The sequence below is a fragment of the Chinchilla lanigera genome, unplaced genomic scaffold (assembly GCF_000276665.1).
Source record: "Chinchilla lanigera isolate Chin_1 unplaced genomic scaffold, ChiLan1.0 scaffold00135, whole genome shotgun sequence".
Classification (NCBI taxonomy): Eukaryota; Metazoa; Chordata; class Mammalia; order Rodentia; family Chinchillidae; genus Chinchilla; species Chinchilla lanigera.
In genome coordinates, this window is record NW_004955536.1 from 3,418,863 (window position 1) to 3,439,803 (window position 20,941).

Sequence of the window (20,941 nt, forward strand, 5' to 3'; positions counted from 1 at the left end):
ATTCCATTCCAAAGGGGAAAATCCTGTTATTTTCAAAAAAACAGATGAACTTAGGGTACATTATATTAAGTGAATAAAGCCAGGAATAGAAAGACAAATACATAATCTGACTTACATGTGGAATCTAACCAAGTCGAATTCATTACAAATGGAGAATAGAATGGCAGTTATCAGAAGTGAGGACAGGGAGTGAAAGGGTAAAAAGGAGATGATGATTAAAGGCTACAAAGTTTCATTTATATAGGAAGAATAATTTTAGTGATCTCTCACATAGAGTGGAGGCTACATATTTGAAAACTGCTGAACAGGAAGATTTGAAATGTATTATCACAAAAATAATTACTTGAGGTGAGGACTTTATGAATTAGCCTGATTTAATAAAACACAACATCATATCCTATAAACAAATAGAATTATTGTCAGTTAATAAAATTAAAAACCAATCAGCCATTAAAAACATGAGAATGTGCTATATTATTAGAGTCATCAAGAAAATACAAAATAAGAACAGTGTAAAACCACTGGAATAGCTAAATAAAAAAGGTTGAGAACATCAGGTTTTGTTAAGGATATAAAAGAACTAAAATTTTCATATGTTCCTATTAAAAGTATAAAATAATACAATCACTTTGAGAAATATTTTTCAGTTTTTATAAACAAATACCATTGACTTGGCAATTCTATTTTTAGGAATTAGGGATAATGGACCAAAACTGTTAAATAAATAGGTGAAATAACAATGTGATAGATCTACATAATGAAATATTACTCCAAAATTAAAAGGAACAAAATACTGTGCCATAAAACAATGTGGATGAATTATAAAACTATTACACTGAAAACATACAGATATAAAAAATAAATGCTGTATCATTCCATTTAAATTATTTTCTAGATCAGACCAAACTGAATCAGAAGTTGCTTGGAGATGAGGAAAGTGGTAAGGACTGCAAACAGACGAAAGTAAATTTTGGAGGATAATGAAAAAAATCTACATTTTAATTGTGCCAATAGTTTCAAAACTTCATCAAAATCCTTTATACTTAAAATGGATGTATCTTATTGTATGAAAGTTATATCTCAACAAATTTAAGTTTAAAAATTGATTAAAAGTAAGGAAGGAAACATATTCTACCAGATGGTAAAACATAGGAATTAAAACAATGTGCTATGCATCCAAGTAATTCAGACCCATGTATCTAAAAAACCCGAGTATCTTTTCTACCTTGTAATCAAATAAATTTATAATATTTCTAGTGCCATTAAATACTGAATTATCCAGAAACACTGTACTGTCAACCTTTCCCGTTCATTTTGTTTTAAGGGCTTCCCTGTCGAGTAAGCAATCAAACTCACCCAGTGTTCTGTCTGTAGCATTAACAGACATTGTCACCATGCTCCCCATTCTGTTGTGAATACCACAGCTTATTCTAGATGCCAACAGCTTATTGTCTAGATGAGTTCTTCACTACAGTTTAAGCTTGTTTATAACTGTTATGGCTTTTGTCTAGATGTCCCGCCAAAGCCTCATAAGGTCATAGGTGGGGATTTTTCAGAGGTGGCTTGATCTAGACTGTGTGATTGATTCATGGGGCAATGTTAGGATTAAGGGTGCTAGGATTAAGGGTATGAGTGCTACCGGCCCTAAGGGAGAGTATCCTGGATAAGATATATGGAGAAAAAACAGGCTTGCTGCTACTTACTTGAGGTTGGCCACTTGCTTGCTTTTGCTGTCTTCTGCCTGACATGAAATGTTTCTCCTCTGAGATGTCCTTGTGCCATGCCACCCTGCCTTGGAGCCAGCCAACTATGAATTGAAAACTTACAAACTATGAATCTTTCCTTCCTTAACTTTGGGTGTTGGGCATTTTGTCTCAGCAATGAGAAAAGTCACTGACAACACTGACAATTAACTCTTCAAACTGTAAAATATAGACACTATTTTCTGGTTTATGTTTCAAACTGATTTACTTTCCATCATTATTCTGCATGATCCTAAGTCATATTTAAGGTGTATAATATTTATGAAAAACAATAAAACTATTAATGTCTTTTCCTAGTTATCAGACTTACTTGTTCATTACCACAATCACAGATTTCATTTCCTTCCACTATGCCATTTCCACATACTGGCCTTGGATTTCTTTGCATCTGTGGTTTGTTCTGAAGACATCTGGCTCCCACATATGAAATGAAACTTCTAAACTCATTCAAATTGCAATTGCTAAAAGTCTTTGCACCAGTGGATTGTCTAAAAGTGAACCCATACAACATCATTATCAATATACTTCTGAAATCGTAAGTAATATATTTAATTTCATAGACAATATCATATGCACCTAACATTCATAACAGTTGTTGAGGAGGTCATATGGCTTCATTCACTAGAATGTATGATTTTATTAAAACAAAATTAGATACAAATCAATAGTTTAAAAAACAATCTACAAATAAGAAAAAGAATTAAACAGATAAGGCTTCACTTAAAAATTTACACTCAATTAACAACTCATTTTATTAAACAAACTATATCCTAGTTAGTCCAGAACTTCCTCAAAGATCTCAGAGAAACTGTACAATTATTAAAATGTTATATAGTTAAATTTGTAAAGCATTAGTAAAGATAACTTCTGGGAATGCTTTCATAGGATGTCTGGGTACAGATTACAAATGAGAACCAGAAAGAGAAAAACAGATTTACTGAATACCTATTATGAGGCCAATATTTTATATACTTGTACAATTAATCAGCACCACTAACCAGAGAGGTTGGCATGGTCCTTACAACTTCATAGAAATTGAAATGGTGTTTTTATCCATTATGGTAGATTAGAGCCAGCAGCACTCACAGAACACTCAGAAGATGCCTAACAGAATCTACAGGTGCCCAGAAAAGGAAGCAAACAAAATTCCAAATATGGAAATGCAACCTGAATGAGAAGCCTGCCAGATGTATTCCAGTATCAGGAGTACTCAGAGGAAGAAGAAGAATTGCTTCTTGCTCCTGACACTGTTACAGATGCAACAGTGTCAGGTCCAGTAAACATGCCATCTTGGGACAAGGACCTCAGCCCTGAAGGAAGCAGTAGCAGCAGGAGGACTGCTATGAGGAAAGCCCAGCAGAACAGTCACTGCTCAGTGCCACCTGTTGTAGCTCCCTTCTCCCTGGAAGACAGTCCAGCAAGTGACATGTTCACAGGAACAAGCATCCTCAGCTTAGCACACTAAGAAAGGCTAGGGCTAGAGAATCACTCAGTGGGCAGGGACTCTGGATCAGCGTACCCTAGGGAAAACGAGGGGAACAGAAATGTCCAATCTTGGGGTAGGGGTGGTCAAAATTTGAAGGTAAGGTTGAGGTACAGATCATGTACTCAGAAATACCTTAAAAACCACAAAACACCATGGAAACTAGATCAAAGAGCTAAAGATGACTAAAAAAGAAAAAAGTATTATAGAATTTAGGGGAGAGTTAGAATAAAATTTATTCACTGAAATCACAGTGTAAAAATTTATAAATATAAGGAAAGAATTCCATGCAATATAGCTGTATCTCTTCTGGGTGTCTCCCTGAAATAGTTCAAGGCATCCTATTACAGTGATACATGCATACCCATGTTTAAAGTAGCACAATTCATAGTAGCTGAAATATGGAAGCAGCCTATACACCCTTCAATAAATGAATGTGTAAAGGAAAGCAAATGTGATATACATACATACTACTACTACTCAGCCGTAAAGAAAGGTAAGTGGAGTCACTTGTAGGCCACTGGATGCATTTTGAGAGAAAATGCTAAGTGAAATAGGGCTTGTTTGTCTCTCAGGATCTTCCTGTCTTCTACCATTTTCCTCCACAATTTCATTTCATTCAATATAAAATATTACATATCTACATAGGGTTATACTGAAAATTAAACATCAAACAAGGGAAGGGCTTGTTCACCTCTAGCTTATGGTAGGTAACTACAGCATTGGTGAAAGAAGATGAGTTTGGCCATTATTTAACTGTCCATTAATTTTAGTCTCTTAGGATTTTTGTACTACAGGTTTTTTTTCAAGCACATTATAGAAAGAATAACATATGCCCAACATGATTTCATCAAGTGCTAACATAAAATAATGTATAGTATGTCTTACAGAAATGCAAAAGAGCTATATATTTGTGGTAGTGTTAAGACTTCATAAAAGCTAAGATAATCCTTCCCCTATGCACATCACAAGAGATTTGTGCAAAACCGATGATTATATATGAGAGCATTCTGAAACATAACATACCATAAAAATCTAGAGGTTTTATTACCCCAGGTTCAAAACAGTTCAGCCACAAACCATCTGATCATGAGTAATTATTGTTTTTATATGGCAGCTTCTCATATATAAAAATGGGTATAATTGGAACTGCCTTACAGGGATGGTGAGAATCAAAAACAGTAAATTAACCTACTTAAAGTGCTTGGAATGCTTTTTAACACCTAGTAAGTACAATGTAAAGTTTTATTAATATTATATTCATTAATATTAGACTCTGACCTACAAAAACCTTTTAGCATACTTCACAGCTAAATGGATAATGAACCTTCATTTTCACAGTTTTGTGATATATATTCCATTTATCAATGTAGATAGGGTTTATATTATATGTATTTATATATATCCATAAATACACTTTCATGTATATGTATATTAGGGATATTCTCTTTAGAAATAACTCAGAATATAACTATATGAATATATGGTTGAGATTAGGATCTTTTTAGAATCTAAAAGTTAATGTTTAAGAGGCACTTAGGAGTAACTGTGAATAGAGTGTATTTTTTTTTTTTCAGGTACCAGGAATCAAACTCACGACCTAGTACTTCCCAGGCAAGCACTGTGCTGCTGAGCTAAATCCCCAGCCCCTAGAGTGTATTTTTAAAAAACACAATGTCTTCAGATACCAAAGGTGGCCAAGCAGAAGCTACCAGAAGTTCATAGCCTCTCTGTGACCTGGAATCATGACTGCTGGCAAACAGCTGTTCAGCAAGGAAAAGGAAATAAGAACTCTGTGAAGCAAGAAAGGTCCAACAGGAAAGGTAAAAATCATGGAGAAACACAAAGGCAACATAGAAAAAAACTAAGCAGTCCACAACCCTAACCCTGTCTTCTGAGGAAAGGGAACAGGATTCTGCATTACAAGGTAAGGCTCAAGAGGGCCAGCAGCTCCACTGATCAATAATAGGAAGCACTAGACCACAGAGGAAACCCGAAGCTATTGGCAAGTGTAAGTCCTGTGTGTGTAGTTGTTTGGAAATCAACCATCCTCTCATGGTAAGCTAGCTTTAGAGAATAAATCCACTACTGAGCTTACCATTTTTATCTGTTACTTTTACCTAATTTTATTGGAAGAATTTTGCCTAATACTATTTGTTGGAGACCACTACAAAGTGGCTCTAAGCAGGATTTAATACTAACCAATTGGCTTTCCATGTTTACTTGTGAGTTGTCTAAAGCTAAGATACCTTGTCTGGGTATGGGCAGTGGACTCATACTAAGTGAACCTCTATGAGTCACTGGTCACCACTGAGGCCTGTATTGGCCTATGAAGCTGTTGACGCCTCAAAGGGCAAGATAAGGCCACAGCTGAGGACTTCTGGCTCCAACCCCAGTTAACTACAAGGAGACTGCAGTTGCAGGCTCCACACTCCTACAATAAATACCAACCTAAAGATAAGGTAGTTCTCCTAATTGACATAATTTACTACTTGGGAAAAGTCTCCCAAGGTCCTGCTAGATTCCCTCATGTGCTTTACTATTCTCCTTTGTTTGAAAACAAAATAAATATGAGCTGCCCAAAGAAGTCTTTATCTAAATCCAGAGAATATCAAAGCTGTAAGAGAGTTAGACCCTTCTGGAGCCCTAAAATCATTTCAATTGTCTCATTTATTTAAGCCTTCGCCAACCACTCACTTGGGAGATAGTGGGCCTAATCAGCCCGCAATAACTAAGTGTTATTTAACCCAATAACTATCGAAGGTTTTTTGATTTATTTATCTTCTTTATCTTTTGAAGTTTTGTTTCTTTTTTTTTCCTTTCCTATTATTTCCTGTTCTTATTCTCTGGTTTCTTTTCTTTTTTTTTTGTTTTTTGTTTTTTGTTTTTCTCCAGTACCGGGAACCGAACTCACGACCTTGCGCTTGCCAGGCAGGCGCTTTTGCCGCTGAGCTAAATCCCCAGCCCCTCTGGTTTCTTTTCTTTTTCTTGTTTGTTTGTGTTTTGGATGTTACTTTTACATCCAAATTTCATTTGCTTTTATAAGTCTTCAATAGATTTTTTTTTTTTGAGATAGGGTCTCACTATGTAGTTCAGACTAGCCTTGAACTCACTATGTAGCCCAGGCTGGCCTCAAACTGAAGGTGATCCTTGTGCTTCAGCCTCCCAAGTGCTGGGATTACAGGCATGTGCCACCATGCCCAGCTCTTTCTTTCTTTTTCTTTTCTTTTTTGATAGCTGCAAGAGAAAAATGCCAAGACAATCACAAAGATGAACCCATAAGAATAACTACAGACTTCTCTGGAAGTGCTCAAAAGGCCTGGAGAGCAAAGTATGACGTATTCAAGCCCTAAAAACAAATAACTGCAAACCTAGATTAATATATCCAGAAGAGCTATCCTTCAAGGTTGAAGGAAAAATAAACACAGCATAAACTAAAGAAAATCATTACTACTAACTAACCCAGCACTAAAAAAGATACTTAAAGGAATCCTACACACAGAAGAAGAAGAAGAGGAAGGAGGAGGAATGAGGAGGAAGGAGGAGGAGGAGGAGGAGGAGGACAAAAAGAAGAGAAAGTATTGAGAATTAAGAAAGAATCAAAGAGTAGAACCACGGAATTGGTATATTTCTTCTATAATAACTCTGAATGTAAGTGGTCTTAATCTTCCAGTGAACAGACAGACTGGCAGGCTAGATTAAAACTAGACTCAATTCTTTGCTGCTTGCAAGAAATACACTTCACTAGCAAATATATGCACATATTCAAAGTGAAAAGGTGGAAAACTATGTTCCATGTAACAGAATCTGATAGCAAGAAGGCATAGCTATATTCATTTCTGATAAAACAAACCCAAATGCAAAACTAGAAGAAACAAAGACACCACATACTGGAAAAGGAAACAATCCACTCAGGAGATACAATAATCATAAATAAATATGCAGTACATATCAGTGTCTCCAAAGCCTTAGAACAAACACTGTTTAACATTAAGGAATGTGCAGGTCCCAATAAATAACAACAGGTAACTTCAGTACTTTACTCTCACTGTACGTCATCCATATTTAAAAAATCAACACAAAAAAAATCGGAGTTAAACCATCCCATATTTCCCATGAATGTAACAGATTTTTACAGAACATTCCATTCAAAAACTGCGAAATATGTATTCTTCTCAGCAGCTCATAAAACATTCTTGAAAACAGATCAGAGTCTAGGCCATAGGGCAAACCTTAACAGATACAGAACAAGACGTAATTTTTTGCATCTCCTCAGATCATAATGAAATAATTAGAAATCAAAAGTATATGTAAACTATAAAAACACATGGATATTGAACAATATCCATTTAATACAATATCCATTTAATACTACAAGGAGACTGCAGTTGCAGGCTCCACACTCCTACAATAAGTACCAACCTAAGGATAAGGTAGTTCTCCTAACTGACATAATCTACTACTTGGGAAAAGTCTCCCAAGGTCCTGCTAGATTCCCTCATGTTCTTGAGTATCCTCCTCCTTTGTTTGAAAACAAAATAAATATGGGCTTTTAAATAATCAAATTTTTTGGATTACCTTTAAGTAATCAATTTTTTTAAATAATCAAAATTTTTTGATTACTTTTAAATAATCAAAATTTTTTGTTTGTTTGTTTTTTCTGGTACCGGGAATCAAACTCACAAATTCGCACTTGCCAGGCAGGTGCTGTGCCACTGAGCTAAATCCCCAGCCCCCTCAAATTTATTTTTAATTGAAAAATTGTGAGAGATATTTTAAAAATCCTACAATCAAATGAAAATACAAACAAGACATACCAAAATCTATAAATAGCAAAGGCAGCTCTATGAAAGAAGTTTATAGGGAGCTATATCAAAAAACAAGAGAGATATCAAACAGATAACCTAACACTGCCTATCAAGAGCTAAGAAAACAAACAAAACCCAACAGAAGAAAAGAAATAATAAAGATCAGAGCTCAAATGAATGAAACAGGGACTAAACTGACCATATGCAGTATCAATGAAAGAAAGTTGGTTCTTTGAAATGCCAACAATGATAAATGCAAGATTGATAAACCATTAGCCAAACTGACTGAAAGGATGAGAGAGAAGACCCCAACTAACACAACCAGAGATGAACAGGGGGATATTACAATTGACACCACTGAAATCCAGAGGATCTTTCCAGACTAATTTGAAAACCTATATTCTAATAAACTGAACAAAGCTAGAAAAGATAGAAAAAATTCTAGACATGTTATCTACCACAATTGAACTAAGGGGATATTTAAAAAGCTAAACAGATCAATAATAATTAATTACAAAGGCAATAAAATGTCTCCTGATAAAGAAAAGCTGAGGATAAGCCTGGTTCTCTGGCAAATTTTACCAAACCTTTAAGGAACTAACACCACTGTGACTTAAACTTCGGCAAATAGAGAAGGAAAGAACACTTTCAAACTCACTCTAGGAGTTCAACATCAGCCTGACAGAAAAACCAGACAAGAAAACACCAACAGCAAGAAAAAACTATAGACCAATGTTCTCAATGAACATGGATGCAAGAATCCTTTATAAAACACTTGCAAGTCGAATTCAACAACACATTATAATGATCATATGCCCATGATCAAGTTAGTTTTAATCCAGGGATTCAAAGAAGATCAAATGTGCAAATCAGTAAAGAAAACATGTACCACAGAAATGGAATCAAATATGAAAAGCATGAAACCATCTCAAAATATGGAGAAGATGCATCAGATAAAATTCAACATCTCTTTATGATAAAAACCCTGAAGAAACTAGGTACTGAGGAGCTGTACCTCAAAATAACAAAGGATATGTGTGACAAACCCATGGACAACATTATATTAAATGGGAGAAAACAAAAAGCATTTCCTCTAAAATCAGGTAGAGCAATTAAAAAGAGAAAGAAGTTAAATGGATATCAATAGGTAACAAGAAAGTCAAATTATTCTTAAATGCAAATGATATAACCTTATAATTAGATGACCCAGAAAAACTCAAACCAAAAGACTTTCAGAACTGATAAATTTAGCAAAGCAGGATATAAAATAAACATTAAAAATTAATAACATTTCTATACACCAATAATAAACTGGCTAGAAAAGAATCAGGACAATAATTTTATTCACAATAGCTCTAAAAAGTAAATATGTATATACCTAGCCAAGAAAGTAAAAGGACTCTATAATAATTTTAGAACGCTGAAGAAAACTTAAAGAAGAGTGAAGAGACAGCCAACAGATGAGGAGAGAAATCCTTGCCAGATATTTTTCCTATAAAAACTTAGTATATTCTAGAATACGTGAAAAACTAAAAAAATCCACCAAATACCCCAAACATAAAAATAGCTGAATCCATAAACAGGCCACAGTTCATAATAGCTAAGATGTGGTACCAGCTTACACTGGGAGGTGACAGACTGTGGTAGACATCTCACATTGTATATGTATCTAAACACATGATGTTTATCACAAATGTATATGATTTAATCTGCGAATTGTACTAAGTAAAAAATATGCCAACAATAGCAAAAAAATGAATTTCTAGAAAAAATAATGTCTTTGCTTCATTTTTGCCTTCTTCAGTTTGTCAGGCTGTGAACAGGTTATTCCTATCACGTTATCATTTTCACAAACAGAAAAACTGCAGACTACTAATGGTATGTGCAGTACCTTTTGTCTTGCAGTACTTTGGGGGACCATGGACAAATTCAAAAATTACTACAGAATGCATAGAACGTATAGGATTTTGCAAGCTTTTAATTTTTTCATTTTATTCTTACATCATCCTTGTAATAAGGTAATAGGCATAATTATATTCATTTAAAGATGAGATAAATAAATTTAACAAACACCAATTTATTTGTCCAAAGTTACACCAAATTTTTTATGTTTGAAACTGTTCTCCAACTAAGATCCAATATTCTTTGGAAGTAGTTTCCCACATCAAAATACGTAATCTAAAACCAAAACGAAACATTCTTACTACAAACAAAAACACCACTTGTAATGAGTTATTATATTTTTAAAGTTACTTAATGAGTGCTTTCTTAACATGAATCCTAAGGAAAATTCTTTTGGTAATGTATGTTGCAAATTCAATGTATTCTGTTGACTGGCTTTAACATTATATACTACTCTCACATTTAAAATAACATGTTTATATTTAGTAGTTAACTTGATGCATTTATAACTATAGTACTACAATGGAATCAAAATAAATATAACCAATAAATAAATCATTTAAAAAACTTACATGGCTTCTGGAGTCATGATACAGATGGCTTCTGAACATTGACATTTTATTGGATCATCGTATGTTAGTCCCAGACTAAGTCCCAGCATCTGGGTGACAATAACTGAAAATGCCTCCAAAGTTAAGTCCTTAGAATACTATAGTAGTATCAATGGAAATTCAAAAGAAAGTTATTTCATTGAATGATAGTAAAAACAATACCTTTATAATTATGAATATTTTTATTTTTAATCAAGTGCATGAGGACAGAGAGATATGATTCCTTGAGCAAGCAAGAAGCTGAAGTTCTGCATATAACATTTTACTGATACATTAAAAATACTGAGTTAGTGTCAGGCTTGTCAGTAATTTAAAATCAAACACCTAAGAAGATTTTTAGATAGATCCATAACTACATAAAGAATAAAAGGGCTAATTCGATGAAGAAATTTTTATCAGACCATAATCTAATGGCCAGATGGACCATAACTTCCAATTCTTCTAATTTCTTAAACAGCTCTGATATTCATTCAGCATATCCGATTGGATCTCCTCTCAGCTCATGAAATAGCCACATAACCAAATTATCCAATACAAGTGTATTGTCTGCTTCCTGCTAGGACCACCACTCACACAATGACTGACACCAGAGCTATTGAAAATAAGACTCTCTAGATAGCATTCTTAGATTACACTTATCACATACTGAAGCAGCACACTGGTAATTCACTGTATGCAATGACATCATGGTTTCTCAAATTACCAAAAGCTGTTACCAAAAGCTGGTAATAGCTAAGGAGCAGGATAAGGTGGAGACTTCCATCTTCAGGAAGATGAAGGCATTTAATTGCTAAAGTGCCATATAGATAATAAATATTTTCTAGTCAACTTGCAAAAATGCAAGCCTATCAAGTCCATGTCATCTACAGGATCTTGTTTCAAGATCATCTTAATCGTAAATCCAAAAGAATTGCAAATCCATGCTACTTTATTATCCAAATTCCAGAATTATGGTTAGAATATAAGTACTAGCAAAATCCTCACACTGAGCTCCTATCAAATGGAACAAGAGTTGTTAAGACAGAGAGGGCCATAGGAAAGCCCAGTAACTGCTCCCAAAATGCTGAATCAAAAGTAATATGGCATCCTTGAGGCACTGCATGGCCTACTGCCACCATCAAAATTTGCAATTGTAGGATTACCAATGTATATAACACCATCATTTAACATGCTTATTTGGTGTAAAAGCTAAATTAAAGATAAAGACTAACTAAAAATTACTACAAACTTAATTTTGTGGTGATGGCAATCCCTTTGGAGATTCCCAGTATGGTAACTTGAGTTGGGTAAATCAACATAGCCTCCAGCCACAGGTAGGCAGCAACTGTCCTAGTAATTCCTCCTTTTTTAATTCATCAGAAGTAAAAACAACCCAAAGCAGCTTGACTTCAACAAAAGAGTAGTCAGAGGGGATCAGTAAGTATGGCATCGCTATACCTTGCCTTATGGCTATGTCAACTCTCCTTTTCTTCTCTCCATGATAACGTAAGCCAGAGAAAACTTGATTGTCTTTATAGCTCCCAACATATTGTGTTGGTCCCACTGAGATGATAACAGTATGCTTTCTAGACCTAGTGCACAGGAAGTAGCAAGGATCATAAATGTTTTAGTAGGAGGTTGGCAGGCAACCCATTTTCTGAGGTTTTCTGTCTCTCAATAAATTCTTCCTATTCTTAAAAAATTTTAGTAAAGAGATGAATGTAGCACTTCAGTAACCTATCAGAATGGTCAAGTTTCAGAGGTGCAGTGATGTGGGACATATCAGGGTATCCCTTCGGAAGTTAGACACAACTGTGTGTACTTTATATAGGTGACTACAACAAAATGGGAAGTACGTGGCCTTATTTGGATATTAAAAGCAACATACCCATGTTTGGACAAACTTCTCTGGATAATGTGCCAGGTATTTCATAAAAAACCTCGTAACTTAACAATTGGCCCAGTAAAGATTGAAAATTTAACCATGAGACACTACATGACTTTAATCAGAATTCTCACCCTGAGGTAGATGTTATCTGATCCAGACAACATAAAACTGGATGCTCACAGCAATACTCTGTAGAAAGGTTTAAAAACAACAGGTAAACTGCACATGTCAGACTGTACATGTCCCTCAAACTCCCAGGGAATCATACACCTTTTGCTGTCTCTCTCACAATTCAATTCCTCGTTATGCACTGAATAGAAACCCATTGTGAGTAGAAAAGGAAAAAGCACAGGTCAGTCTACAAGTGGGCCTACAACCTATATACTAGCATCAGCAGAAGTGGATATTTTAGCTACTCAACTGAGAAAGTAGAAGCTGAGCATGGTAGTGCATGCCAGTTACTTGGAAGGCTGAGGGAAAAGCATTGCGAATTCAAGGCTAGACTGAGTAATATAGTGAGACCCCCATACAAAAAGAAAAAAAGCAAGCAGACTTTTCATGTTATTTAAAAGCAGAGATAGATTGAGGTACTGATTCATGAACAGTCAAAGGAACTGGTTGATGGACCAAGGACTCAGGAAGATTTCTTGGTAACAAGGAAGTCTAGGGGAACAATATAGAGCTGGACTTCTGAAAACAAAAACAGACTTAAAATATTCATTTTCTATTATTTGATATTCACTGTAGAGGAGACTGTAAAATATCAGGTCATCAAGATCTATTTGGGTGCATGTCAGTCATACTTGTTTCTCGTGACACCTCAGTGCTTACTCAAAGGCCAGTTTATAAATGTCCATTCCTGCAGAAATGAAGGCTTTGCAGGACTTCGTACACAAATAAGCACCCTACCTGTAGAAAGGTTTAGAAATAAGCCAGAGAAGAATTACTGCCATTAAGAAAGGCTGAGGATGAACCCCCACTATAGCACTACACTGGGTCAGCCAGTAGCGCTGGAGATAGGTCTATTACCCCAGACCATCCATTTACTGACACAGCAATGCTTGGTTCTCACATGTTCCAGGTCTGGATTTTCCTTGCCTGACTGCACTGCTTCTACCACACCACATTCTCTTAACCACAGATTCTTTTCTACATCACCACACGATGTCAGTGCAGACCAAGGTCACATTCTGTGGTATAATTTTCAAAGAAGTGGGTTCATTACCCACACAGGATTTACTAATCACACGTCTTGTAACCCAGGAGCACCTGGATTAACAGAGTGGTGGAAGAGCTGGCTGAAGTCTCACTTGTGCCACCAGCTAAAATTCTGAGAGGTGGGGGCAATGTCAGTAATGACACCCTAAACAAGCAACCAGAACTTGGTGCCTCATCCTCCATAGCCAGGAGGCATAAAACTGAAAGAAGGACAAAAAGATGACGAGTGGATCCTTTCACTATAAAATCAAAGAAACTATAAATGGAGGTTTTATTTTCTGTTTGGTGACAATGAATTGAGTATACAATATTTAGGTACTAGTACCTATGGGCAGAATGATTTCAAAAGGGAGAATAATCCCAAGCCCATTAAATTAGGTTAGAGCTTCCATGACCATTTTAGCCTTTGTACTAAAGCTACAACTATCAGGTGAACCTTTCCAAATAATGTTCCACTCTATAATATACTAACCACTTTTCTCCTTTGAACTTCTTTATGCCAAGAACTTTACAACCAACTGACACATATGCACACATATTCTCATCCCTATAGCAATTATTATGCTTCTCTTCTGTTCTCTTTACCAGAAACTATTATTGAAGTGGTTTACCTGTCTTTGAAACTGTATCAAATGTATGTTAAATATTGGGAGGAGGTCTGGCTTCTTTCACTAAATATTATGGCTCTGTATGTTTGTGTGGAGCAGTATTTCACAGCTTTATTATTGGTAAGCTATTACATTACCTAAATATAGCACACTTCATCTACTACTCTTGATAGGACATTGGAGGTGGTCCCAATTTTGTTCCGTTAGAAACAGTGTTCCAATGAATATTCTTTTAATAGACCTATCTACCTATTTCTGAACTTGTAAAGGAAACTGTTTAATTTTAGGAAATGTGCACATTTATTTTTAGTAGATACTACTGGTTTTCTAAATAGCAGTTTCCACTTCCATAAGCCACACATGGGACATGAAGTTGTTCTCCGTTCTTGCTAACACTTAATGTTACCCATCTTTTTAATATCATTTCTGGTGGGCTCTGAGACACTATTTCAGTAAGATTTAACTTGAACTTAATTTTTTATTAGTATATATTTGCAGTATATAATGATTATATTCATCAGCGGAAGTTGGTACATGTACATGATATGTCTGAATTCTTTCTTTTTATCCCCTTCTCCTTTCCCTCCCCTTTCCCTCCATTTCTTGGTCCCTATCTCTTTTAGAAAAGATATCCCTTTTCATGTTATCTTTTATTTTTCTGTATAATTTACTTATATTTTGAGTTTCTCAGATAAGAGAGATCATGTAATATATGTAAGCTTGAGTGTTTGCTTTATTTCACTTAACATAATGGTCTCAAGCTGTATTCATTTTTCTGCAAATTGGATATTCCTTTTTGTGAAACAGTTCAGGTACCTTGTCCATTTTTCTATTGTGAAAGCCTTCCCTCTTTATTGATTTGTAGCAGCACTTTATGTATTTGATATGCAAGTCATCGTCAGCCATCCATTGCAAATATTTTCACCACTCTGGTTTATCGTTTCACTTTCTTATATTTTTTTCATAAGTAGAATTTCCTTAGTTTAATGTGGTCCAATTTTATACAACTTTTCTTACATGATTAGTGGTTTTTGTGTCCACTTTAAGAAACTTTCAGGGGCTGGGGATTTAGCTCAGCGGCAAAAAGCGCCTGCCTGGCATGCGCAAGGTCGTGAGTTCGGTTCCCGGTACTGGAGAAAAACCAAAAAAAAAAAAAAAAAGAAACTTTTCCCTACCTTTACAGCCATGAAACTGTGTTAGTTTTTATCTCTCAGAACTTCTTTGTTTGACTTTGATATAAATCTTCAGTTACCTAGATATCACCTTTTGTATAGCTTCAGATCACAGAAAATTTCATTTGTCAAAACAACTGTCCATTAAAGAGTGCACTACAAAGTCACCACTGGAAAGAAAAGGACACCATATGCCTATACAATTTTCTGTTTTTGAACTCTGTTCTGCTCCATTCATCTATTTATCTATGCATCTTTCTCTGTCATAAAGACAGAGAAAGCTTTACCAGTTTTGATATTACTATAAAATGTCCCTCTACTTTATTATTCTCCAAATTTATCATAGCTTTGTAAAAGTATAAACATAACTAATTTGTGACATTCTCACTTCGTGTATCTTCCTATGACTTTATTCCAAACCTTTCCTCAGGTACTCAGTTCTAAATCTGTGGAAGCAAACTAAAAGTATTTTCATTAACAATGCAACTCAATGTTCTTTAATCATACACACTATAGTTAAAAATAAAAATCAATTTTACGCTTATTCTAGAAAAAAAACTAAGTAATTCTAAGAAAAGGTAAATGAGATTTAAATTTTTGTGGCAGTTGATTCTGTCCAGGAGAAGTAAGAAACGAAAAAACTAAGATCTCTATTAGATCCTGATATATGAGATAGTCTTCTCCAAGCATCAGAAAAGTATTAGAATGAGAAGCATTTGCTTCTTTATTCCGTATAGGATCCTCTTTATATATTCACAAAACTATGAAATAGTACTTATTGATTTAAATTTTCATCAACCTACAGACACAGTACAAAATTCATATTGAATAAATAATAGAATTTACATATCTTGATAATAAAAATTGTAATTAAAGTTTGAGTATTGGAAAAATCTATGCTGCAAAATTCGTTTTCTAAAAGAAACCAAGACAGTGAGAGCACCACAAATAGAAAGACACAAAGGAGAACATACAATTGAAATACTGAATGGTAAATGACAGATTACATGGTTTCTTATGTATTTATATATGTACATAATAAATTTGACATGGCTAATATAAATTGCTGTGTAATTTCAAAAATATATAGTACTAAATAGTAGTTTAAAAAATATTATTATGGTGGGAAATGGCTCAAGGAGCTACACAACCTTCAATAATGTAATAATTTTAGCATTAATTTCTATATGTAACTTTTATAAGTACTATAAATATTTAAAAGAGTTAATTCAGATATATTAAATCCATGTGGCAACTCCCAAAATAAACCTCATCACTATACAATTTTAACATGTACTAATTTAAAAAGCACAGATGTAAACAGCAGTATCATAAACAGTGTCTTTTAAACTGGGCCTGGTAGTGCATGCCTGGAATCCCAGCACTCAGGAGGCTGAGGTAGGAGGATCACTGGGAGTTTGAGGCCAGCCTGGGCTACATATTGAGTTCAAGACCAGCCTAAACTACACAGTGAGACCCTGTCTCAAAAAACAGAAAGAAAAGAAAAGAAAAAAAGTGTATTTTAATTACTGTCTGTGAAGTTTGAAATATTATAAAGGACTTTATTTTTATCCTGCAGCTTTTACATATAACAAAATTTTGCACAACAGTATAAAATAGTATGTATTGATTTAATTTTTCATTAACCATGGACAGGTTGATAGCTTTACCCCTATAAGCAAAATGTCATTTTATTTATAGAAATTTTCTTAAAAATAATTTTTCTAGTACCTTTCTTAAAATAAATTTTTCTTATTATAGCAGCTCTGTAACATAATTTCAAGTCAAGGATTGTGACACCTCCTGTCTTACTTTTGTTGCCCAGGATTGCTTTTGCTACTCTAGGTCTCTTCTGGATCAAGATGAATTTTAGGAATGTTTTCCCTAGTTCTGTGAGGTACGCTAATGGTATTCTGATTGGGATTGCATTAAACCTATATAACAATTTTGGGAGTATGGCCATTTTCACTATGTTGGTTCTTTCTATCCATGAGCAAGGGATATCTTTCCATTTTCTAATATCCTCTTTGATCTCCTTTTTTAGAATACTTTAATTTTCAATATACAAATACTTCGCTTCCTTTGTAGACTGATTCCTAAGTCCTTCATTTTTTTGGATGCTACTGTGAAGGGTGTGGTTTCTTTAATTTCTCTTTGAGTAAGTTTGTTGTTTGTGTACTGAAATGCTATTGATTTCTGATTTTTGACTTTGTATCCAGCTATGATACTGAATTTGGTCATTAAATCTAGAAATCTTTTGGTGGAGTTTTTGGGGTCTTCTGTGTAGAGTATCATATCATCTGCAAATAATGATAGTTTAACTTCCTTTCCTATCCTTATTCCTTTTATTTCTTTCTTGTCTAATTGCTCTGGCTAGTGTTGCCAGAACTATATTGAATAGCAGTGGTGATAGTGATAGTGGTACTGGGAAAAAAACATATTTGAGGACCACTGGAGCAGATTAAAAGATGCAGGCACAACTACAAACACACTCAGCCATCTTACCTTTGACAAAGGGGCCAAACATATTCACTGGAAGAAAGATAGTCTCTTTAATAAACAGTGCTGGAAAAACTGGCTTTCTACATACTGAAGACTAAAACTAGACCCATGTTTATCACTATGCATTAACTAAAGTCAAAAAGCATCAAAGATCTAATTATTAAAACAGAAACACTAAATCTACTGGAAGACAAAGGAGGTAGAAACCTTGAAGACTTAAGTTTAGGTAGAGTTCATGAAGAAAACCAACACAGCACAGAAAATACCAAAAAATTAACAACTGGGATCTCATCTTATTAAAAACCTTGGCATAGCAAAAGAAATCACTAACAGAGTGAAAAGACAACCCACATACTAGGAAAAAATATCAGGCAACAGTCCCTCAAAGGACTTATGTCTAGAACATATAAAGAATTTTTAAAAAATCAGACTCCCTAAATTTAAAGACTAGAAATGGGCATCAGAGATGAATACACACTTCTCAGATGAAGAAATACAAATGGCAAATAAATATATGAAAAAGTGTTCAACATTACTGGTAATTCAAGAACTGCAAATTAAAACAACACTGAAGCTCCATCTCACCCTAGAAAGAATGGCTACCATCAAGATATCAACCAATAACAAATGCTGGAGCAGCTGTGAGGAGAAAGGAACCCTTCTCCACTGTTGATGGGTGTGTAGACTAGAACAACCACTGTAGAAATCAGTGTGGAGATTCCTCAAAAACCTAGGATTAGAGGTCCAATTAGACCCAGCTATTCCCCTTCTGGGTATCTTCCCAGAAGAATTAAAAATATTATATCACAGTAATATATGTGCACCTATGTTTATAGCAGCACAATTTGTAATGGCTAAATCTTGGAAACAACCCATATGCCCATCAATCAAGGAATGGATCAAAAAGATGTGGTGTTTTTATACAGTGCAGTATTACTTAACCATAAACACAGATAAACTTGCGAGACTTTTATAGGAAATGGATGCCACTTGAGACCATAAATGAAATAAGTGAAATAAATCAGACTTACATGTATAAACGTATTGTCTCCCTGGTATGAGAAACTGAAAGAGTAAGTAAGTTCCAAAATGTACAACAGACATTGTGAAATGGGAAGAAATTGTTCAAAAGGAAAAAGGAACTAGGATGGGAGAAAGGGGAAAGGACAGTAGGGAAAGGGGGGAAAATGCAGTTACACCATTAGTGTCTGTCTTGGTTACTTTTCTCTCACTGCTGAGACAAAATACATGACTCCCAAAGGAAGGAAAGGTTTATTTAGCTCACAGTCTGCGGAGGTTTCAGTCCATACTCAGCTGGCTCCAAGGCAGGGTGGCACATGGCAGAGGGCAACAGTTCATTGCAGCAGAAGAGAGCAAAAGCAACAAGAGCAAAGAGAAGAGTGGCAGACTGAGCAAGCCTCTTTCCCTCCTTTATATTTTAAGCAGGCTAACCCCACCCGGTGTGGCAAGGGAACACTCAATCTCCATGCTGTCCTCTTGCACAGGCTCAGGATGAATACAAAGTAAGCACCTGGCTCCCTGCTGAATCACATAGCTAACCTTCTAAACTTCTCACATTGAAACAATGAACAACATCCCAGAAGGGTAAGGGCAAGTCCTTTTAACCCCAAGATGCAGAACTATTGAGTCATTTAGCCAAACCTCTAGATTCTCCAAGTTGACACAATGTATCAACCATAAGTGTCCCTTAGTTCATTAAAAAAGAAGATTTGTGTTAATATCGATTGGAGAAATTTTTGGGCCCATATCTTGGGCCCTGAGCAACTACTTTAAAGATAACATGTAATGTATTCTTATTATTCTCCTATTATTTTGTTATGAAATTTTGTTTTCCTTTTTTTCATAAAATTAAGGTACTATTTTTTTCATGATAAGCTACTCTATATATTGAGGAATGCCTGTGTATTTATAATATTTTTACTCCCATTTTAACTTCCAAATATAGCTGGCTGTACATGTCTACAAAATATTATTCTTTTCACATACTTCAAAATTTAAATGGTAATGGAAATAAAATGCAATTTCTAAAAGCAAACAGCATAAAATACACGCTAACAACTTGAGTAATTTTTTTTTTTTCTGGTACCAGGAATCGAACTCATGACCTTGCGCTTGCCAGGCAGGCGCTGTGCCACTGAGGTAAATCCCCATCCCTTGAGTAATTTTTGAATGTATTAACTTCTTTTAAAGGAGATTAAGTAATTACATACCAGTACAACTCCTGCAGAATAAAGGTTAACACACATCTTTCCAGGAAATGTTATTCCCATGTAATCTGGATGATCTCTATAACTAAATAAATAAATAAATATGCATTTAGAATTAATTTTAATGAACCATCTAAATGTGAGAATTATTGATAATTTAAGTCTTTGGCTCATAAACTGCTAAACTAAAACAAACTCAGGCATAATCTTTCAATTTGTCTTTAACTGTTTCAAATTTAGAAGATATTCTTAACTAAAGTGTATCAAATACTGTTTATTTTTAAGCTTATTCAATAGACCTAAGTCTGTGATGGCTTCATTGTTCTCATTACCAAAGCCTTTGTTCAAACATTTTTATCAAAAACGTGCTCTTGAAGGATACCAATAGAGTTTTAATGCATGGATAAGAATGTGCCACCTGCATGTAGAAAAATTCAACAGTTCCTCATAGAAATAACTTTATTATTTCACAGATAAATATTATTATGCAGCCTTAAGAGCCTATATAAATCTTTATATAATGCCACTACTCAAGAGCTTTACAAATTATCCCATTTGATGCTCAACACAAACCACTGAATAAATAATTTTTTCCACACTAAACAAATCAAACATCAGTTGGAAAATATAAGTATCAACTCTGTATACAGTAACTGACATCCAATGCTGTTTCAACGTCTAAGTATGTTTTACGCTGTTTCTTCAAAGTAAGTCCTCCAACCAACGATTTAACAAATGGCTCTCATTACAAATCTTAAGTCTTCTATAACTGCTCCTAC

At 34.8% G+C, this 20,941-nt stretch overlaps 1 protein-coding gene across 1 annotated transcript in view; it reads right to left on the reverse strand.

Moving 5' to 3' along the window:
• The window catches only part of Adam32 (ADAM metallopeptidase domain 32), a 130,626-nt gene that overhangs the window by 66,746 nt on the left and 42,939 nt on the right, over window positions 1–20,941 (reverse strand). Inside the window, exons 11-13 of the mRNA XM_013507724.1 lie at window positions 20,166–20,247; window positions 10,529–10,665; window positions 2,074–2,251 (exon numbers count right to left, since the gene is read on the reverse strand). Coding sequence (XP_013363178.1) covers window positions 2,074–2,251; window positions 10,529–10,665; window positions 20,166–20,247 — 397 coding nt within the window. The remainder of the gene's footprint in view (window positions 1–2,073; window positions 2,252–10,528; window positions 10,666–20,165; window positions 20,248–20,941) is intronic.